The 22343-nt window shown below is 39.9% G+C and overlaps 4 protein-coding genes across 7 annotated transcripts; 2 read left to right on the top strand and 2 right to left on the bottom strand.

Moving 5' to 3' along the window:
* Positions 1 to 31: 31 nt before the first annotated feature.
* On the bottom strand, positions 32 to 12717 carry LOC105566487 (cyclin-dependent kinase 12). Of its 4 annotated transcripts, none has more exons than XM_012020543.1 (11): positions 12397 to 12717; positions 10023 to 11406; positions 8729 to 9948; positions 8222 to 8649; positions 7485 to 7681; positions 7199 to 7403; positions 6846 to 7114; positions 6566 to 6736; positions 1659 to 1968; positions 1341 to 1461; positions 32 to 1276 (listed from the first exon to the last, which is right to left on the bottom strand). In XM_012020543.1, exons 2-11 carry the CDS (start codon positions 11399 to 11401, stop codon positions 993 to 995), a joined length of 4584 nt encoding a protein of 1527 aa, XP_011875933.1. In that variant the 5' UTR covers positions 11402 to 11406; positions 12397 to 12717; the 3' UTR covers positions 32 to 992. The 4 variants fall into 4 exon arrangements, with proteins under 4 accessions (XP_011875933.1, XP_011875930.1, XP_011875932.1 ...); XM_012020540.1 differs by having other exon boundaries at positions 10023 to 11409; XM_012020542.1 differs by lacking the exon at positions 12397 to 12717 and adding an exon at positions 12102 to 12367 and having other exon boundaries at positions 10023 to 11409.
* Positions 12718 to 14035: 1318 nt separating this feature from the next.
* LOC105566488 (probable splicing factor 3B subunit 5) lies at positions 14036 to 14514 on the top strand. Its single transcript, XM_012020544.1, has one exon. It carries the CDS (start codon positions 14237 to 14239, stop codon positions 14492 to 14494), a length of 258 nt encoding a protein of 85 aa, XP_011875934.1. The 5' UTR covers positions 14036 to 14236; the 3' UTR covers positions 14495 to 14514.
* A 1-nt stretch (position 14515) lies between these two features.
* On the top strand, positions 14516 to 16456 carry LOC105566489 (cytoplasmic tRNA 2-thiolation protein 1). Its single transcript, XM_012020545.1, has 6 exons — positions 14516 to 14837; positions 14937 to 15168; positions 15245 to 15363; positions 15617 to 15805; positions 15879 to 16083; positions 16162 to 16456. Exons 1-6 carry the CDS (start codon positions 14784 to 14786, stop codon positions 16380 to 16382), a joined length of 1020 nt encoding a protein of 339 aa, XP_011875935.1. The 5' UTR covers positions 14516 to 14783; the 3' UTR covers positions 16383 to 16456.
* A 276-nt stretch (positions 16457 to 16732) lies between these two features.
* On the bottom strand, positions 16733 to 18698 carry LOC105566491 (mitochondrial ubiquitin ligase activator of NFKB 1). Its single transcript, XM_012020546.1, has 5 exons — positions 18397 to 18698; positions 18092 to 18297; positions 17797 to 17981; positions 17248 to 17449; positions 16733 to 17170 (listed from the first exon to the last, which is right to left on the bottom strand). The coding sequence occupies exons 1-5, from the start codon at positions 18499 to 18501 to the stop codon at positions 16843 to 16845; spliced, it is 1026 nt and encodes a 341-aa protein (XP_011875936.1). The 5' UTR covers positions 18502 to 18698; the 3' UTR covers positions 16733 to 16842.
* Between the last annotated feature and the right edge of the window lie 3645 nt (positions 18699 to 22343).

The following is a 22343-nucleotide window of genomic DNA, read 5'->3' on the forward strand; positions in this document are numbered from 1 at the left end:
CAAATGTTAAGTGTAGAAAAACGAATAAATACATTGATACGTTTCGACTTGACGAGCCTTGAGAGATTCTTCTGTCGACGTATGTCTTTATTATATATTCTTAGCATATATGTACATTGTAAATACGTTCGTAATAAATAAGCATTAGTATCTTATATAAAAAACCTTAAACAATAAATAAATATTCACATTTTTTAGCGTTACTGTTGCTACACAAATTTATCAACGTTCCCTCAGCATCGCCTAACATCTCTTGAAAATAAAATTCTTTCACGAGATTTAAAATGGAAACCTTTCTAAAGATCTCGCTTCGAGTGTTGTGAACGAAAGTCTTTTTTTTCGTTTTGTTAAATGGAAAACAAGCGTCAGAGTCGAGCTCCTTTTTTTATTCAGATTCAGCTTCCTACCCTCGCAATATGTAATGTATGTATATGTATATACACATGTGTATCACAGACCTTTCGTAATGATGCAGGAAAGAAACGTTAAAGAATACTTTTCAGCGCGTGACTGATCGAAAAATAACTTGGAAATATTCGTGTCATTAGTAATTTAGTGTATATTATATGACAACTATAATACCATTGTCATCGGGAGAGAAGTCGTATTCTAATTAAGTATCTGGTCGCATATCGTACAATTATACACTGTGAACGTGCACTTAGGACTAATGGATGATAATGGAGACTATAGACAAATTGATGATATGGTCGTACCATCTTCTCTCTCTCTTACACACAAACGCAACAACACACACATACACACACAGATAGACATACCTCTCGCACTCTCATTCTCTCATTCTTTCAATCTCACTCATTCACTCTCACTCACACTCACACACACACACTCTCTCTCCCTCTCGCACTCTCATTAGTATAACTTGAAAAATAACGATTTATAGAATCTTTCTGATTTTACACGCGCGCGCACGCATGCACGCACACAGACATACACCGAACACTGTCATGTACCACGACATTGTAAAATCATTACGAACTAAAAGTGGATTGTTGCGAGGAAGTCGAGGGCAGGAAAAGGTTCTGCGCCAGGTTGGGCTGTCCGGGCGGTTTATTTGCCGGTAATCGGCCAATAGCGGTAGAAGTAGCGGGATTATAGATGTTATCCAGACCGTGATACGATATGAGTGTCGACAGAGCGTTCCGAACACCGACAGTGGCCAACTGGGACCACCTCCCGTGAGAGCTCACTGCATCGTCGCCGGCGTACACCGCGTGTGCGTCGAAATTGCCTGGCATATGCGGCGCGCTCGTATCTGCGAAAAAAGTTGTATGTCAATTGCAATATCAATGTGAAATGCAATGCCGAAAGTCACAAACCTAGAAGAGGTGGATTCAGTATAGGAAGATGAGGGTCCAATTGTCCGCCTGGTCGAGCGTTTGCAACGAGGCGTAGCTCCGCGCGTAGATCAGCCAACAATTGTACTACCTTGGAATCGCACTGTAAATATCACAAGATTGTAATCACTGTACGCATCGCGTTGAAGAAGTGGGAGCAATTCTTTTATTCTATCTTACTGAAAAATATTTCCTAAATATAAAAATTACATAACTGATATCAATGTAAACGAAGCGATTGTTATAATTGTCGCGAAATACAATATAAAATTACCTGGTAAGTTTTCCTTTTATAATTACCTCATTCTGGTCCGACCGCAACGAAAGAAGATCGTCGACCCGAATCGGTTTTCCCTGATTCAAGGCGTTCGTGAGAATCATCAGTCTCCGAGCAAGATTATCCTCGGTACACATTTCCAACGGTTGATTATCTCCCTTTAGATTCGACTGCTGCTTAACGGGCGGTGAAGTATTATAATAGTACGATGGCGTGGACACTATGTATGGCCCGCTCTGATTAAACAAGTTATCTTCACCGTAATGAGTTTCCGCGCCAAGCCTGCTTGGATGTGAGTTATAGCCTGCTTCCATCTTCAGTCGTTTAGAGGATCTGTAACAGAATTACGAGCCTTGTGTGAAGATTTAATAAGTACTTAAAGATAAAATAGAAATAAATATAGACAGTGAATGCAGTGATATTGATTCACTTGCAGTTTACATGAGACTCACTTGTAATAAAAAATTAATGACAATATTTTAAAAAATTTGAAATATAAAATTATGTAAATAACTTTCTCAACAAAAAATTTATAAATATTGTAACTAACTTTATCAAAATATTGTTGCGTTATATTTAACCTAGCTATATGAAGAAATAATGGAAGATCATGCAACTAGCAAGCCATACAAACGTGTTTTAGAACAAACCCAATTACGCACTAAAATTACACATGCACATAGCGTATTGATATAAAGATGCAATCGTGAAATTCTATTTATTGTTTATTTATGTAACAAAATATCGTAGAACAATGAAGAATAGCAGGATGTTTTCTCTTCATTACAAGTTAATGCATCGCTGTACATAGATCCTATACTGTATATAACAATATTGTAGAGTGATTATTATCGCTATATATTATTATTATTTGGTTAGCAAAGCTCAAGCACATGTTTGGTTACGTGATTCACATACTTTGTAGATATGAGTCAATAAAATTGAACACTCTGGACGTAAACACGTATTAAGATTTGGAACTTTCGTTACCTATTATATATTTTTACAAGTGCTACAAAATTCGTCCATCTATTATTCAGCCACAATTACATTATCTCCTGAAACATAATTTTCTCCCATTAGACATTACGTGCCATTTACCATGTCTATAATTTTTTATCCAAGGTCATACATGTCACTTTCTACATATTCCACAATACACGTATTAATACAGTCATGTAAATGTCTTGTGTTTAGATAATAATAATTATTATGTATATCTGAATAACACGCACACGCGCGTGCGCACGCGCGCGTATGTGTGTCAGTATATGTATTCATACATATATGCATACCCAATTCATATATATTTAAATTACCTAAGCTTATATATGGTATATAAATCTGTTATAAATTATTCTTATTATACTTCGCATTCTTACATAGCATTTTACCATATAATTACGACATTATCTTGTATAGTTTTTATGACTGGTAACTACATTTTTTGATATGCTAATAATGGAGCAACATTCATTAACAATATGAGTAAAATATCATTTTTTATCTTAAATGTATTTGTATAAACAGGTTGTTAAATTTTTTAAATATACTATTTAACAAAAAAAAAGAAAATCTTATCAATACTCAACATTATAATTTGACTAATATAATTAGCTATTTGTTCTATAAACATTCTTTTAATATTTTCTTTATCACGTATTACTGTTGCATCAAATAAATCGTCATATTATTAGACTTCATGTTTAATGTAGATTTCTTAATTAAAGTTCTATGGAAAAACATGTGACATGTTTTGAAACATTATATTTTCCAAAGTACTTTATACATCTTTGTTTATAAACCTACCAGTTATACAAATATTATTTTATCATGAATATACTCTATATTGATAGATCTTCGTCTGTATCTGTAACATTTTTTGTACAAGAGAAAACATTACGATATAAAAGACCAAATGTTTTTTAAATCCTGAAGCACAAAACATAGTTATAGAATATAAATGTCAAGATTGTCTCATTATACTGTAATCTACCAGTCCATTGGGGACATTGCAAATTACATGAAGACCATGACTTTATTGTATTTTACATAATTTCTATCATATTATCTCAAAAAACATATACGTATACTTCTATACTCTTTCGTTCGAAAAACACGAGGAAGGACTTGTGTTATTTAATTGTGTTATTGATATTGTCACATAAATGTATATAAGATATATGTCAGAGAACATAAACTTTGGTACATAAAACGATTTTGTTATATCGTTCCTTCTTCTGTATGATTGTTTTACATACTCACATACGCTATTATACATCCACATATAATAGCGCAGAGTACACATAATTATGGGTATATTCTGTAAAAATGCTTTGTAACGCTGTATCTTTATAAGCTATGTAGCACTGTAGAGTAAGAGAGAAAGAGTGATGAGTGATGAGAGAAAAGAAGAAACGGCTAAAGAGCTAGAGTTACAGAGCTTCCAGAGCGAAAATCTTACAGAATACAGAACTTAGTGTATGTAATACACATAAGTAATACGATATATAAACTGAAGAATAATTTCTATTATTATGCAAAGAAACTCATATATTAGAATGTGCAGAGAGAGAGAGAGAGAGTGCGTGTGTGTGAGTGTGTGTGTGAGAGTGAGTGTTTTAAATATAGTATGCAGTATGTAAAAATACAGATAAATTATACAACCAGTTTAATTTTTAAAATTCTACTTATTAAAAGTTTTAATTTATTACTATAAATATAATAAACATTTCAACATTTATTCTATGCCATTCTCATATTTATACCATTGTTATTGTACTTGGTTTATTATCAGAAATATGCGATTCTAATATTTATATATTAAAGAAATAAAACATTCGAGTTACCTGCCTTTATTTCTAAAAATAAATAACGAAAAATGTTATATGTGTCAAAATTGTGGAATATATAAGTAGAAACAGTAACACATATATTTTATTTTACACATATGAATCAGTAAACGCTGGTAAATAAGTATTTTCCATGATAATTGTCGAGTGCTGCTTGAAAATTTGTTAGAGAAATATTAGCAAACATAATATATAAGCATAAAAGTAAAACATTAAAACCTAAAAAAATTGAATAATAAAATGGATAATAAAATTTGGATAACGGTAGATTTATTCAGAGAAGATAATTTAAAATAAATGTCTCCGAATATGTTTAAGTATATTGCAGCATTCGAATATTACGTTACATTGCTGTGATGTTAGAAAACATCCGAAAAACTGAATTTCAACATAAGAATAATGCCAGTACCGTACATGCAAAAACAAAGTGTAAATACTGAATAAATACACAATGATTCGCTGTTCATACATTAGGAGAAACTCATCATAACTATCAGTAATATATGAATCACTAAATTGTAATACAGTAGCTAGGAGATAATTAAAGTATAAATGGTAAGCGCCAAAAAATGAAATATCTAAATAAATTGGAATTAATTATAAATAAAATCAACAGTATCAAGGTTAATATCCACTTTTAATCTTGATCTTCTTGTGTTTCTTCGGTCTTCCAATGCAGTACATCCTTCGTATCTGTACAACACTTTGCCTATATATTTACATTACAAAGCCTTACAGCTCAGAGCTCATATATTTGTACAGATCGTCGTTTTACACCCTATCTGTACGTACCTAAAGTAATAGTCTTTTTTTTATGAAAAACAGTAAGGAGAAATCACGCTAATGTGACCTCTATATTTATTTACAATCGTTATTTCTTTTAACCACGATTCTTCCACTTGTATGTTTGAATATGAATACAAGTATATATTTATATAGAAATGTTATAAATCAATCTTTAAAAGAATCTAAATCAGTATGCATGTGCGCAAAAATTATACACAAATGTCCCTCATTTCGATATACTAAAGTGAGCGCACGCATATACTCTTTTTGCGGTATATATGTATATGTGCTGATATATATTTATGTATACATATATGTTCCCGTTTCATATAATGTTGACGAGATATGTACATAAACCTAAATTTAACTGAATAAATCAACAATTTAATTTTTACAATCGTTCTTGGAAACGAATGGTAGACTGAATCACAGAAATTACTAGGACGTATGCCTTCTTGTATAGATAGAGATTATACGTTACAAGTGGCGATTATTAGGCATTTATATAGAGGACTGTAATAATATAATTATAACAATTCTTGTAAATGATTCGATATGGACGATAATTAACCCTTTAGCTGCAAGTGGTAAATATATTTTACAATCGAATAACTTAAATACCATATAACTGAAACCGAAAACTTTGCGGTGAAAGAGCTGTATAAGAGAGACTATGCTCACTGTTAATTTATTACATCTTTTTATATTAAAATCAATATGGAAATTTGTATTCTTGCTGTTTATTTTTAATTAAAAAAATGTTACGTGGCGCAGCTAAAGAGTTAAGTGGTATAACATATTATCATTATTATAAAATATTATCGCCGAGGCATGTTGTGTATATGCCCTAAAAAATACATATATTTAAGTATATCTCACACAGTCTATCAAATCAATCGTTTAAGAATAAACAATCTCTGTAGAGCGAAGCCACGAACAGAGAAGGATGTTTCGTGCTTCTATTTTCCATTGTTCTGCGTTATTGCCGTCGTCGTGTCTGAACGACTGTGAACGAAACTAAAATTAACTCGTTGATTCATTAGGTTGAGAGGAAGGAAGGTCGGCATGCAAACGAGAATCGGAAGAAATAGAAATACTACATTTTCTTTTCGATGTCACTTCTCATTTCCAAGAAATTCATTACTTGAACAATGCATATTTACTAAAAAATAAATGCCAAGCACAACTGTCGTACACAGCCATCTACGTGTAGAAGCAAATTAGTTCTTGATTGGCATCGAGATGTACGTCTCAGCAGCTCGTAAATTTGATTTCTTTACGGCTTTACTCACCCCCCGACATCCGACAGATCATCCTTGTTGGGACCTCCTTTATTCGGAAAGGGAAGAAGAGGAGGCAATTTTGCTGTAGCACTCTCTTGCTGATCCCGTAACAAGCGCTTTCGCTTTTTACTCCAGAGTTCATGACAATCTTGCCAAGTCGGAAGCTGCGGCACTGGCATCCTAATATATACGTAAATGTAATACATTTTATAAATAAAATTTGGACGTAACATACGTATCTCGATACACAGAAAAAGCGGACGCGAGAAAATGCAGAAGGATAACATACTGTTCAGGCTGAACATTTTTCAACCAAGCACTCTTAAGCGCATCGGCAGCCGTTATCCGCTTTTCAGGATCCAATTCTAGCATTTTATCTAGGAGATCCAAAGCTGCTCCTGGCATAAATGCGAAATCCTCCCTCAGACGTCTTCTATGTTGCTTCTTTGGCTTAAGTGTATGCCAATGTGGTAATTTTATCACAGAAGGCCAAACAGCAGGAGTGGGCGTCCCACAAATCCTCGAGATCATCTCCAATTGCATTACATCTATGTTGGCCTGGTAAAAAAATCACCGGTATTAATAACAAATTAATATTGATTAATATTAATGTTTTTTTACAGCTCAAGGAATGGCTATTACTTGAAATAAAGGTTTCTTGGAAAACAATTCTCCCAAGATACATCCGCAACTCCAGACATCAATCGCAGGCCCATAACGCTCCTCTCCAAGCAAAAGTTCGGGTGGTCTGTACCACAGAGTGATCACCTTATTTGTATATGGTCTTTGTCTATCCTCCGCGTTATAAAGTCGTGCCAATCCAAAGTCAGCCAGTTTAACCTCGCCCCTATTAAAATTGTACATTACACTCAACGTAATAATATTGAGTGGTTGCAAGAAGTCAATTATTTAATTGACGCATATGTACTTGTTGTTCATCAATATATTTGAGCATTTGATATCCCGGTGCAGGAAGTTCTTGCTGTGGCAATAATTTAAACCATCCAACAATTGCTTCATGATACTGGCGTTGTGGAGCTCGTTGAAATCCACCATACCGGATTCCAGCAAACCCATCAAGTCATGATCCATGTATTCAAAAACTAGATAAAAGGAACCTTTATCCTAAAGCACAGAAAATGACACAATCAATTGGTTCTATAAAGATCCAATTAATTTAATTAAATTAGATTAGTAAAGAATTATTTCATACTCTAATGGTGTTTGTCAATATTTTGAATCAGTGAAAAATATCGTACAAGATCATTAAAAATTACCAGCTTCATTCTATGTATAATAGACAGTTTGCTCTTTTTCTATTTGTCTTTTTGTATGTGATAGCACGATAATTCCATCAACATGCCACCATGTCAAGTCGATCTACACAATTCTTGTTCATAAAAAACATCGGCCTAATTAAAAAACCTAACTCACAAAATCACGTAATTTCGGATAACCGTGAAATTAGGAGGTGGGAGAATCAGTAGGGAGTTAGGTTTGTCTTTCAAGATTTTTAATTTTTTGAATGAAAAATTACTGTTTAACAATTTTTCTAAACGGTGCAAAATCTCCAGATAAATTGGCCGACATAAATATCTCATTTCGTCAAAAATTGGAGTTAGGTTTTCTAATTAGGCTGACTATAATATGTAGCTGGAAAGGTACCTTCCGGAAATCTAGGGCGTCTTGCTTGTCAGTGACGATTTCTCTGAGGTTAACAATGTTTTTGTGATTGAGCTGTCGCAGGATTTTTATTTCTCTAACCGCGGTGATAGGAAAGCCCTCCTTCTCGTTCTCAAGCCGGACCTTTTTCAAGGCCACCATCACGCTGGATCGTTTGTCCCGCGCCTTATACACCTGCCCGTATGTACCCTCTCCGATCTGTGCGATGAACTCGAAGACGTCGACACACCGTTCGCCCCAATCCTTGCCGCTGGAAGCAGACATGGGAGCATGGCAATTTCGCGATCCTCTGCGTTTCAATATCTTCGGTCTTTTCAACTTGGGCTTCGGTGCCACTCGTTCGACCCTCAAACGCGGCGGCGTTGCGTTCGGATCGTCCTCGCCGCTCAAGTCCTCCGATCCAGGTACAACTGCAGTTTGAATTAGTAAGTTTAAAAGTTAAAATTAATATCGTTCCTAATTGCGGAACAGAGATGGTCCGAAATTCACCTGGCGGCATTGGTAGATCCTTGATACCCTTTTTCTGCAACGGTTTCGCTGACGCTGGAAACTTCAATTGCGATTTGTTGGGAGGGCTTGGAGAACGGCTCGGCGGGGAGTCTATGCTTTCCAGATCATTCTGGTTGATACCAGGTGGCAACGGTAATCTCTTGAGGCTCTTGGTTGTGAACGTTACTATGGGAGGTTTGGGAGGATCCACCGATTTAAGTGGTACAAGATTATTAGGCGGATTGAACTTGGACATAATCGTGTTGGGCGCTGGAACGGGAATCGGTGGAATGGGTGGCGGTGGGACAGACATGTTGGGCAGAATCGGCGTCGGCGGGATTGGCGGCATGGGCAGCGGAGCGGACGCCTGTGTCAAGACCGTCGATACAGATTCGGCAGATTGTGGCAGTGGTGGCGGCGGCGGCGGCGGCGGTGGTTGTTGTGGTTGTTGTGGTTGTGTTCCAGGAGCTGGAGCGGGAGCGGGCGCGGAAGCGGGAAAATTTGGGCTGTGCGGCACGCCGATCGGACAACTGTTGGGCATCATCGACGGTGGATTGGGCGAGGTGTGCGCGATCGCGTGAGAGGCAAGCGGGTTCAATGCAGTGGACATCGGATTGGGTAGCGGCGCGCTGGGCGGTTGACCGGTCGGCGGCAACGGCGGCGTCTTGCACATTATAGCGCCGTCGTCGCTCGTCGGAACGGGAATATCGGTGACGTCGACCACGCCATCGCCAGCCTTCGCGTGCTGCTCCTTGTGATTGATAGATCTGTCCTTATTGTCAGTGGAAGTTTTATTCTCGGCGAACGCGTTGCCGCCGTCGCCGTCCTTCTCGTCGATGCTCTCGATGATTTGCACCTCGTCCTGGTTGCCGACTTTCTCCTTGGCGGCCTGCAGCTTCTTGAACGCCAGCTCCCGCATATTGCGATCCTTGACGAGCTCCGCGAACAGACTAGTCTCGCTGATCTTCGCTTGTACTCGAAGATTGCGGGCGGTAATGCTCGACGGGCTTCTAGCTCGGGATCTGTGGGGAGAAGGAGATGGTATTCTGGGACGCGGACTCTTCGACTTGAGCTTTCTCAAGGTCTTGCGGGACTTGCTGGGCGAGCGCGATCTCTTCGGGGTGCGGCTCCTTCTGGGGCGCGAACGCGATCTCGAACGGGACAACTTTCGCCATCTTCCCGGGCTGCGCGATCGCGATCGAGACAGTGGCAAATGTAATCTGAAAAATCGGAAAAGTTGTTACATGAACGTGTGACGCGACGGTAAAAGAGAGTAGAACTTGGGTCAACGTACCTGCTGCCGGTGGGGCTCCTAGTTGACCTCGACTTTCGCTTGTCCCTCCTGTCTTTGTCGTGGAGCCGATGACTACGTCGGTCGGACTCCACATCTCGTCTTCGGCGCTTCGGGGAAATGGCTCCGCCGTCCGTTCGTCGCCTATGACTACTTCCGGGACTCGGGCTGAACTCTCGTCGTCTGACGGTGGCCGGACTCGGGCTGTGTCTGAGCCTGTGCAGCACCACCGGAGCCGGACTGAAGTCCCTTCTACGCGACGGCGGACTGTGATCCCTTCGTCTCAACGGTGGACTCGGGCTGTGTGGCCTCCTGCGGTTTCCGCTTACGGGGCCCGGGCTGACGCTGGCGCGGCGCGTCAAGTGGATACTCGGGCTACGTTTCTGCCGATCGGGACTGTGCTTTGGCACGGCGACGGGCCCGGTTTTGTTCAAGTTCTCCGGCGTCGTGGCGTGGCAGGGCGGCATCAGTGGCGTATGTGGCGACTCCACCTGACGTGTCGACGCCAGAGACGGCGGGGTAACGTTCCGGGACGTCTGCCTCGACATCTCCAGCTCCACATCGTCACTGAGGCAGCGCTGCTCACGCGGCGTAGCCGGAGAAATGGGCGACATGTGGTCCTTGAGCCGCAACGGCGGGGACTCCGACCAATTGGCGGAAGCGGCGACCGACAGCTGCTTCTCGTGACTCGGACTCGGGGCGATCTCCTCGACGGCGACGGCGTGATGCGGGCTCACGCTGTGAGAATGCCTCTTGGATTTCCTCTTCTTCTTCTTCCCCGAATTGGACGACGGGCTCAGGCTTATCTTCTTCTTCTTCTCGCGTTTGTGCTTCTTCTCCTTCCGCCGGGCGTACCGCCTCGACTCTTCCTCGTACTCCGGCGTCGCGCTGTGCATCGCTGTCGTCGGCTGCTGTTGCTCGTTCGACAACGAGTACCGTCTGCTGGAGTGCCGGTGCTGAGCCGACGGTGACGGCGACAGGCTGATCGGTGACGCCCCGAGGGCGCGGACCGGACTGCCGCCATAATATCGTCTTTGTAGGAAGGTGTCAGGTACTTCTCCATCTGTGTAGCTGTTGGCGCGACTGTCCTCAGACTGTATCTCCCCCGCCTCGGGCTCCGAGAGGTCCTCGCTACTCACGTCGGAATATTCAACCAACGGTTTCACTACGGACGAGGCTACGGTCGGAACTGTCTCTAGTGACTTGTCGCGCGAACGTTTCTTCTTCTTCTTCCCGGAGCTCTTGCTCTTGCCATGCCTCCTGTGCCGCTTGTCGGCGCCGTCCAAGCTGTGCCTATTCACGTCGCTGCTCGCGCTGCCTCTCCTTCGTGATCGGAATCTCCCATTACGTTCGGCTCGTTCGATATCACGAGTGCTAGGCATGTCACCTACTGAAAATAAAGCGAGCGTCAATAAAGCAACGTGTTAATTACGAGAGCACGTTCTCTATCGCGCATCGGCGCGACGATATAAGCAAATTCTCTCACGGGCAAGTGGAATGTAGCAACGAGTCCTGCGTGCACGCTCGTCGTATCCAATTGCGTGACATCGTTCCTTACGCACGCACGCACGCACATATACGCGTGTTAAACGTCATTTACAATATTCATAAGGTACGTACAATCGTCGGAACGAAAAACACTCGTGTGAATACGCACGCGCGTTAATTTTTCCAGCCAAACATAATTGACATGCACGTACCACGGACTTAAAAAAAAAACCCCCCCCCCTTTAAAGGTACAACTTTGTATCGCGGTGCATTTGTTATCGGCCGTCGCGGAGAACGCGAGCGAGGGAAGGCATCGGCCAGGAGCGAGCACGCGGCTCTCCGTCCTCGCCTATCCCGACGCCAACGGAAACGCGACCGCTACGATGCACCTCGACATGCCTCGACGCCGCCTCGACGCCGCCTCGGCAGATCTCGACTCTCCAAACTGATCGTCACGGATACGTGTGACACTCACGCGCGACCGACAACCGTGCACGCGTATGTATACGCGCGGCCGCGCGCGCGCGCGCGCACGCACACACATATCGGCGATGCACACATATAGCGATATCGTAACAACGTCGCGAGGATTACCTTGCGGGCGGGCGAACGATCGCGTTATGCTAATAGGATGCGTTGCGCCCGCTCGAATTCAGGCCGGGAGCGAAGCGACGAGCCGAGCGAGCGGACACGGACACGGGGATCAGCGTGGAACGCGGAGCCACGAGTGCCTCGGACGAACTTGTACGGCCGCCATTGCGCCTACACGTACGAGCGACGGACTCGCCCAGTTTCGTTTCCCCGCGCGAGAATCCGGGGCTCGCGGCGGCTAAGATCGCGAGGGGCCGACCGGGAAATCGCGCGACAACGGGCTCGCGATCGTACTTACGTGCGATGTATGTCCTGCAGCGTCGCGGCGAGCCTCGGTGTTGTTCGCATCAGGTCCGAAGCCAACACGTAGGGGCGATGAGAGTGCGTTAACGGTTACGTCGTTCCTCTTCGTGCAAAGCAGTTCCAGCGCGTAATTCGCGGATGACCGACGTTTCTCGCCGGAAATTTATCTTTATCGTGATCGTACGGAGTTCAGGCGATCATATTTTCATGATTCTACCGGCCGATCGCATCATATCTCATGTATTTTCTTTGGATTCAATTCAGGCTCGCTCATAAAAGTCTAGCTCGACCGAGTGGAAGCCATTAACCATTAGCACGTCGTCTCTGCGTGACGTAACGCTCTCGCCAGTACTCTAGAGTCGCCGTGTCGCGACAGTACCGCCGCGGCGCGGCAAATATTGGAAATGCATCGAGGCGACGAACGAGAGCAGTGGAAAGATAAATTCCCCAACACCCGCCAATCTTGGATTGGCGAAAGCTGCGTTCGGCATTGCAAAAATCCGAGGCGTCGTGAGTGCATCTTTGCATTCGAGGAGGCTGCTTTCGCGAGAAAATCAAAATGATCCAAAGCTGCTTTCGCGAGAAGATCAAAATGATCCGGATTAAAATAACCCTATGCTATGATTGGTCAAATCTGGAATTTCATTGAATAAAATTTCAATGTGATGCTACGAAATTTCGGATTTGACCAATCATAGCACAGGGTCATTTTAATCCGGATCATTTTGATCCTCTCGCGAAAGCAGCCCAGATTAAAATGACCACGTGCTATGATTGGTCAAATCTGGACTTTCATTGAATAAAGCGCGCTGCAGACGATGCTATTTTTCCTGCTGGATTGCTTGCAATCTAATAAATTACTATCGTTGTACCATTCAGCACTTAGAATTCCTAGTAATTTAGTAAATCGCAAGCAATCCAGTAGGAAAAATAGTATCGTCTGCAGCGGGCTTAAAGTCCGTATCAGACTACGGATTGAGATTGGGATTAGATTGAAATTTGACCAATCAGAGTAAAAGTTACTGAACTTGAGATTAGTAAACTTTACTGTAATTGGTTAAATTTCAATCTAATCCCAATCTCAATCCGTAGTCTGATACGGGCTTTAAGCCCGGTATCAGACTAAAGCGGGGAGCACACACTTTTGCATAAGTGCATAAACATATGCGTAACGAATTTGATTGGTCCATTTCCTTGTGCATTTGCGTATAGACCAATGAAATTCGTTATGCATATGTTTTATGCACTTATGCAAAAGTGTGTGCTCTCCCCACTTAAAGATTGAGATTGGGATTAGATTGAAATTTGACCAATCAGAGTTGGGGCCATCGCACACAAACTGCATAGGTGCATGTGCATTGATTTACATAAAATGCTTATTGGTCTAGACTGTCTCGTACTATGCATATGCAACTATGCAATTTTGTGTGCGACGGCCCTAAAGTTTACAAAACTCAAATTTAGTGACTTTTACACGCAGCCAATGGCCGCGTTCAGCGGAGCAAACTGCTCAGTGAGCGCTTGCAGCCGATTGGATGATTTTTTAAAAATCTAGAAGAATAGTTCTATCACAGCACAGATCTAAAAGTACAACCCAATCGGCGCGAAGCACTCACTGAGCCAACTCTCCCCGCTGAACGCGGCCAATGTAAATCCTCCAGAAGTATATCGCGTGGCGAAACTGGTCAACATAACCTTATATTAAACGGCAAAAGGGAAATTTTATGAGAACGTAAATTGCCGAAGAGATTTACAGAGACACGGGTGGTGAAGCGCCGATCGTTGACTCGGTAGCGTAAGGAACAACGAAATTGCGAGGAAGTTACCTCGAAAAGATGGGCGAGCGCTACAACATCCATAGTCAATTGGAGCATCTGCAATCGAAGTACATCGGTACTGGGCACGCGGACACAACCAAGTTCGAGTGGCTAGTGAATCAGCACCGGGATTCCTGCAGTTCGTATATGGGTCACTACGACTTGCTAAATTTCTTCGCGATCGCCGAAAACGAAGCCAAAGCGCGTGTCCGCTTTAATCTTATGGAGAAGATGCTGCAACCCTGCGGACCACCGCCGGAGAAACCGGAGGATTAAATCGCGCGTCCTGCTTTGAACATTTTTTTTTTCTTTTCTATGTGACAGAAACTCTTGCAACTCTTAAAAGTAGAAAAGAAAATTTACTGTCTATTCTTTTAAGGAAAATTAATAAACCCGAGACTTTTGTTAGATCCGCCGGTATTGTGAGTGTGTTTCCTCCATCGTGCGTGACATATCTGTGACGTAATCCTAATCTTACTTGTCAATAAGGAGATATACAAAACAAGATTTGAAGATTTTATAATTGATTATTGATAGCTGTAGCAAAATAATAATAATAATAAAGATGCCTCCGTTTCCATTGTGTTCCACAAAGTGTGGGAAAAATGCCAGTTTAAAGGTGAATTACTTTCTCAGTTTTAAAACACACTCTATAAAAGATTGCTCACTATATTATCGTACTATTAAATATAATTTTTGAAAACCGTATATATTTTAGAGGCCAAAAACCGGCGACACATTGTGCAAGGAATGTTTTTTCTTGGCGTTTGAGACCGAAATTCACGATACTATTGTCACTGGTAAATTGTTCAAGCCTGGCGACAAGGTTGCCATTGGAGCATCGGGTGGAAAGGATTCCACTGTATTAGCATACATTTTAAAAACTCTGAATGAAAGTTACAAGTATGGATTGGATCTGTTTCTCTTGTCCATCGATGAAGGAATTACTGGTAAAGTGATTGTAAAAGTAATATGAAGTTGTAACATTAAAAAAATATAATTTTCCTTCACAACGCACTATTTTAGGATATAGAGATGATAGCTTGAAAACTGTGATGCAGAATAGAGATGATTACGGTATTCCACTAAAGATCTTATCATATGAGGAATTGTATGGATGGACAATGGATTCTATAGTCACGGAGGTGAGCTAAGTTAAGCCTGGAGTTATCAATTCAGCTTACTAAGGCTGATTGCAGAGAACAAAGCACCTGAGACTGTCATAAGTTGTAGACGTAAGATAAGGCAAAAAAAAACTTAAGTCGTCTACGACTTGCCTTACGTCTACGACTAATTGTAAGACAGACTTGAGTGTTTACGGATCGTTTTCTGCCATCAGCCTAACTTCAAGATCTTCAAGAGCGAACACGCGTACAAATAACGAAATATATATTTCAGATTGGCCGTAAAAATAATTGCACCTTTTGCGGTGTTTTCCGAAGACAGGCATTGGACAGAGGGGCTGCGGTTTTGAAGGTGGACTGCATCGTAACGGGTCATAATGCGGACGATATCGCTGAAACTGTATTAATGAATATCTTGAGAGGTGATATTGCCCGACTACAGAGATGTACATCTGTGATCACTGTAAGTGTATTATTGAAGATATGAAATTGCAACAAATGTTTGACGTCTGTTTTTATGTAATTATTTTATCCAGACTGGTGCAGATTCCATCATGCGCTGTAAGCCGCTGAAATATGCGTATGAAAAAGAGATTGTCATGTACGCATTTTTTAAAGGTCTAGTATACTTCTCCACAGAATGCATATATGCTCCAAATGCATACAGAGGTCACGCACGAGCCTTTCTGAAGGATTTAGAGAAAATAAGACCTTCATCTATTATAGACGTAATACATTCAGGTAAAAATGTCGTGTAATATCCCGTTATAATATTAACGCTGTTAATAACCTGAAATTTTAACAATTGATATCTGCCAGGTGAACAGTTGCAAGCGAAAGATAATATAAAAATGCCGGAGAGAAGAAATTGTGCTCGATGTGGATTTGTTTCAAGTCAAGAAATATGTAAAGCATGTGTCTTGCTGGAGGGTTTGAATAGAGGGCTGCCAAAACTCGGTATTGGTAAATCTAATAAAGCTAAGAAGATAATGAGTTTGCACGTAGATAAAAACAACAAACAACAAAGTATAGATTTCTAAGGATTTCTATATCTAGATGTAATATGTGTATGTAAAACGTTTGTACGAAAAATACACCATCTACATATGCATTATTTAATTGTTATTTGAAAAAACATTCTATTGGTACAATTAAAAATTTAATCAGTTTTTAAACATAAAATTACTTCACATAGTTTTAAAACAGTAGAATTGAAAATTGATAACAAAAGTAATTCATGTTTCTCATGTTCATTAAACATCACAGAGATATATATATGTTAAAAATTATACACCATCGCAGAATAGTTTTATTCTGTGCTCCTTTTGACTGTCATAATGCATTTTTCCCATAAATCAGGTTTTGATTCATAAATAAAACCATCATTCATGTAAAAAAGAATCATAGGACAATATTATTTTAATCAATCATCATCTTTATACATTTTCTAATACAATAAAAACATTTTTGTTATATAAAATTTGCATATCAAAATAAAATTTATACTATATATGCCGCAGATCTATGAGTGATTTGTGTTCTGCAAATAGGACAATTGTTATTGATGCTAACTGAGCAATCTTCGCATATGCATACGTGACCACAAGGTAGTAAAATAATTTCACGTGCATTCGTCCTGCAAACCACACATATTTGATCTTCCCTGAGATCAATATCCCTGACTCTTTGGCGTCTTTCTTGGCGAGATGCTTCGAGCGATTGACGTAACTGCTCTGCCAATCTTTGTTCTTGTTTATTCTTCCAATAGCGTCTTGCCATAATTCCACCAAGTACTAATCCAATTACACCACTCATCAAACAAAATATCCTGTTTCAGAAAATAATATAAATATAAACGTGATGTTTAACAAATAATATTCTAATTATTTGTTAGAATTTACATGCCTATATATCTTTTGACGATGGTCCAATTTCCGTATCAAGGCGTCAATCGACATGCTTGTTATATAAAAAGATCCATTTAGTGGAGGTTGCGAGGTAAAATAATTGGATTTAGTTTTCGACCTCGAGAGCTCACCTATTGCTGTGACAACTGAATCTTCACGCAACATTTTTTCTGTGGACTGTATACCACGTTGACGCACTCCTAATAAATCATATAAATGCAAGCTTAAGAACACGATGCGTGTACACTTTTCACAAAATATACGCAATATAATTTTATATTACATAGTAAAAATGAATAGCTCTAGTGTACGTTCTATTGTAATTAGAGGAAAGTCTTCTATTATAAGATAGGATCCTAATACAGGATTAGCGGGTCAACATCCAATTTCACAAATCTTTCTCGCGACCATTACACGCGTGATTTAACAATAAATTTTCCACTAAACAGATTTCATTCCAAGGGTAGGAGCTAGCAGATGCCCATTAATTCAGCAAAAACCCCGCTCTCATTAGGAGCCTATCTGATAATAGGGGACTCTCCTGTACCTGTAAAAAATCCCCATATGTGATCTATAATCGTAGGAACACTAGGTTGAAAATTATCAGAGATTACTTCCAAATCTAGAATATCAGCGGATAATGGATCTATTATTTCTACAGAGTACCATCTATTACGCAGAACAAACGGTACGCTATTACACACTTGATGAATTGTCCGTTCTTGGTCGGACCTGCGGATTTACAAATTGAACAATTTAAAAAGCAGTACAATAACATTGTCAAATTGATATTAATATTATAATTAGAATTGCTTGTAAAGAGTTGGAATGTGTAATCCCACCAATAACCAGCTGACGTTCTTGCGACAACGTGCTCTCTGACACTAAGTTTCTGTATGACTCCGGTAACATCTTTTTTATTAACGCTCTGCAACGAGTCTCGTAACGGTTTCACAATCCCTCTGACAGCGATGTAATCAACTTTGTTATTTGGGCTCTTATCCAATAGACTCTCCAAATCTGTACCAACGTCGTACAGCTCGACACTCTACAAAACACATGCTCTTTTTATAATCGCCTTTAATATCTTAAGATATCCCAACTTAGACACATTTCGAAGCTTTAACAACAAATGAATACCATCTACCTTGATTGCCTTAATCGTATTTTTGTAATGAATATACTGTTTCAAACAGATGGTGAATACAATCGTATCAACTCCGAGCAAAAGTATCTCGCTAACGTACTCCATGATTAGATTATATTCTTGAACATATTACCGCTTATCTTTACGTTGTTTCAATCTGTATCAATTCATTTGGACTAACGTTACACACGTCTGAATATTCATCCTAAAATATTTTTCAAATTGCAAAGAATGGAGAAAGAAATGCAAGGAAGACACTAACGTATATATCTGCCGAGAACATAAAGTATGAAGAGTGAAGACTCGAACAAGAAAACCTAGAGTCCCTGTAGTAAGAGTCTGGCAAGAAATATTCTCCGTTTGATTGGTTTGACGCAAAATGGCGGAACCAATGAGGTGTCTCGAATCTGTACTCTGAACGCGGGATTATTATTATTATTATTATTTGGTTACCTTTGGTCTGTTCGTTATCGCTGCATTACTGCACTAGTGCAATTAACTATAGTTAATTAACTATATTAATAATAATAAAAAATTGCAGATATAATTTTATCTATCTTTCTAATTATGCAGTAATGTCCTCCTGTCCCTGCCTACCCGAATCCCTATCGATCCATATATAGTCTTATTCATTTTCCTACCCACCCGTGTTTCAACTTTTTGTTAATAAACCTGCAAGTCTTTCGTTAAAACCGCGACGCGATTTATAACAGGTTTAGAGTTATACGCGCGCGATTTAATAGGGGTCTTTTTAATCTTGCACATATGCTAGAATAAGTAAAGAAGGAAAGAATATGACCCACCCGAATTTTTGCACATAAGAAGAAATCAACATATATCGTACATACAACACATTCACATAATCCATCAAAGTGGCCAATATTGACCACTAACTCGGCGTATCCCTTCGTTGGGCCAGATTGGACATACCTTTCGTTGCTCCCGGCCATACAGTCTGGTCATTTTGACCAGAGATCAGGAAGGAAGAAAATTCCTTCCATAGTCGGTTTATCACCGACAGATATTTCGTATGGTTCGATATGCGAGCGTCGATCGTATCAAAATGCGCGACCGCGAGAAGTTAATTAAAGAAGAAAATTAAGTGAAAAAATTTGCCGTATAAAACTCTTCAAATATATTTTTACTTCCGTTATTTATTTGAGAATAGATAATGACTGTCTCTTCGTGACTCGATCTTTAAATTCAAAGTTCAAGTATACATGTATATTATAAGTATGTAGAAAAAAAAAATTTACTTCGCGTTGTATTTATTAAAATTCCGCGATAAATTAAAATTTACAATATAAATGAAATTGAACAATTAATAACTTGTTGAAAATTTGCTGAAAAACCGCGAAAACCGACCGCGACAATACGAAGATGCGTGTAACAATGCATGTATTCATGCGAGACGCATCTTGAAAGTGAATCGCGGGACACACATACAGAATAAATGACGTGAGATCCAGAGAAAAGCAACTTTCCGTACGATAGATAGACCGACAATTGAACATTCTAGTTAATCAACAATCTCAAATAACGTATGAAAATAATATAAATCCTGGCTGGGGTAATATTTCTCGCAATAAAAATTTTAATTGCCAGATACGGTTAATAAAAATCACTGATGTTATTAATTTATTAATTACTTCTGGCAACTTTGAAGAATATTCTTACTAGTTGAAAATAATATAAAGTTTCAGCTGTCTCGACAAGATATTAGATCTCGCGTCATAGTTTTTGGACTTTATACATGTATAAATTTGCTACTGAAAAATGGATAGAATATGTTACAAGGGATTAGCTCGACGAATAAATTAATAATATTCGTCATATTTTGCGTGAAAATGTGTGACGTGCAGCAACCAAGCGCACCTCTACAATCAAAATCGCGATCATTCCCCTTCGACAAATGAAATATATTAAAGTGAACTTATGTTATAATCTATCCATATTTTGGTAATGAATCTCCAGAATATATCAGTCCATGATCTACATTCTACACACAGAAAAATATTATTGTACAGTCAAGAAAAGTAATTACTCAGTTTATTTTATTCCGTTTAAGTAATAGTTTGCTTCAACAGAGGATATTTTCTTAATAATAGTTTTAAGATATACTTGTTACCAGTCTTAGAAAAATTTGCCATCTTATACTCAAAGAAAGAATTTATTCTTCTTTGAAGAAAATTATAAAACTTATTGAAGAATTCCGTATGCTTCTTTTAATAAAATCAGAAGAAACAAAATTGTTTTGCTTCAAATAATTCTATGTATTTTTGTTTCAAGTACTAGACTTACTAAGAACCGGAATATGTTTTGAGTAAATATAACACTCGCGACGACATTATGATAGATTTGCGGATATATAAACTTATCAAATATTTTTCTGTGTGTACGATCTACGAGATTCGTTACCGCAATAAAAAACTACTCACTCACCGACCGACGCGCAGCAGCGGAGTTGACTACGTTGATTCTGTAACACAAATGTACAATTCGTTAAAGCAATGTTCAATGTGAAAACTAATATTGTAAAATATATTTGCAAAATATATAGTCGCGTGAGTAATTCTTATGCGTATCAAACTTTATTCGATTCGATGTTCAAGTGATTAACGCGCGAGAGATTTTTCGCGAAAAAACTTCACGAGAATAAACTTTTATGAAATATCAAGTGGTTGCTTGTTCTCTAATTATCATTTTGACATTATTGAATTATGAAAGGGAACGACTAAAAGAGAAACTGGGAGATTACTTTTACACAAAATGAAAAATGACATTTACCTTAAAGTTGCTCCGCCGGTGCCTGATGCCGTTTCCAGGCCTGCTCCTCCTCTCAGATTGGTCCTCTGGCACACTCGCGAAAGCACAAAGATCGTTCGCGCGATTTTACACTCCCGTAAAGCCCACCATGTGAAAGCATGTATTTTGTTCCGTCAAGTTCGCCTCCACTTCGAGTCGGCGAGTATTATACGAAAAACTGCCAAATCTCGGAAGTGATCGACAGGAACGGACGTTTGACAAATACTTGCTTCTCAAATGGGCTTTGAAAAGTCTTTAGTCCAATTATTTTAAACGGCACTCTCGAACGCGACGAAAATGGAAATTTTACGCGCACTTTTGTATGTTTAATTGTTAAGGAGATTATTTCTTGGTACGCGATCGATGTATTACAAGTGTTCGTTATTATATTATCCGACGATTCGTGTACTATCTCGCGCTTTTCATCTGAAAGCGATAAATGTTTCACTTAAACCGACGAAAATTTTCAAGCACTACGCGAAAGAGATTCATTCCAGTTCGATTATTGAAAAAAAGGCACTGTCACTCGTGGATGTAAGTATCGGAACTAATAATTTCACTATGTAATCCACCTATCGCTTTCTCTTCAAAGTACGCGCGATATTCGTCTCGACGCACCGTAGAGATCAACGAATATGATCACGACAGTTCGCGCACGAGACGATCGCGTTACGAAAAGCGACGCGAAGACACGCGGAACATCCGACTGACCAGCATTTGTACGAGTCCGTTTGTCACCGGTAACATAAGTCCTTTCTGAGGGTGCGAGCATCGTTCAAGGAAGCAATTATCGTCCGTAATTATTGGTCCGAGCAAGTGATTTCAAGTTAGCTGGCGCTCTGATCTCGGCTTTGATTCCTCGACGTACAGATCGCGATCGCGCGATGATATCGTTCACTGATTTTTCGCAGAGAAAAGATCGCGATTTCATTCCGCACTTGTGCGCGTACGCGTATCGAGAGAGAAAATACAATACGCCTCGTTCAACTGTCGCCGCGTGAATGAACTTGCGTACGGCGTCGTAAACACCCGAGCGTGGATTCCAAGAAACACGTAACGTCACAGCCCGAGCTTTGATTCCAGGAAATGATCGTTACGGCGTAAACAGCTCGGTCGCCGAGCGCCGGTAAACAAAAAATTAC

The sequence above is a fragment of the Vollenhovia emeryi genome, unplaced genomic scaffold (genome assembly GCF_000949405.1).
Source record: "Vollenhovia emeryi isolate VEMERY1.0 unplaced genomic scaffold, V.emery_V1.0 DF939144.1, whole genome shotgun sequence".
Taxonomy (NCBI): domain Eukaryota; kingdom Metazoa; phylum Arthropoda; class Insecta; order Hymenoptera; family Formicidae; genus Vollenhovia; species Vollenhovia emeryi.

Bases quoted from the DNA above. Each gene is read 5' to 3' on its own strand.
- LOC105566487 (XM_012020543.1), bottom strand. From the start codon at position 11,401: ATGCCTAGCACTCGTGATATCGAACGAGCCGAACGTAATGGGAGATTC. The intron at 9,949-10,022 runs GTACGTTGACCC...CCGATTTTTCAG, and splicing joins AGGAGCCCCACCGGCAGCAG to ATTACATTTGCCACTGTCTC. The intron at 1,969-6,565 runs GTGAGTAAAGCC...ATTCTGTTACAG, and splicing joins GATCTGTCGGATGTCGGGGG to ATCCTCTAAACGACTGAAGA.
- LOC105566488 (XM_012020544.1), top strand. From the start codon at position 14,237: ATGGGCGAGCGCTACAACATCCATAGTCAATTGGAGCATCTGCAATCG.
- LOC105566489 (XM_012020545.1), top strand. From the start codon at position 14,784: ATGCCTCCGTTTCCATTGTGTTCCACAAAGTGTGGGAAAAATGCCAGT. The intron at 15,364-15,616 runs GTGAGCTAAGTT...TATATATTTCAG, and splicing joins TGGATTCTATAGTCACGGAG to ATTGGCCGTAAAAATAATTG. The intron at 16,084-16,161 runs GTAAAAATGTCG...GATATCTGCCAG, and splicing joins TATAGACGTAATACATTCAG to GTGAACAGTTGCAAGCGAAA.
- LOC105566491 (XM_012020546.1), bottom strand. From the start codon at position 18,501: ATGGAGTACGTTAGCGAGATACTTTTGCTCGGAGTTGATACGATTGTA. The intron at 18,298-18,396 runs GTAGATGGTATT...TGTGTTTTGTAG, and splicing joins ATACGATTAAGGCAATCAAG to AGTGTCGAGCTGTACGACGT. The intron at 17,982-18,091 runs GTGGGATTACAC...GTAAATCCGCAG, and splicing joins AGAACGTCAGCTGGTTATTG to GTCCGACCAAGAACGGACAA.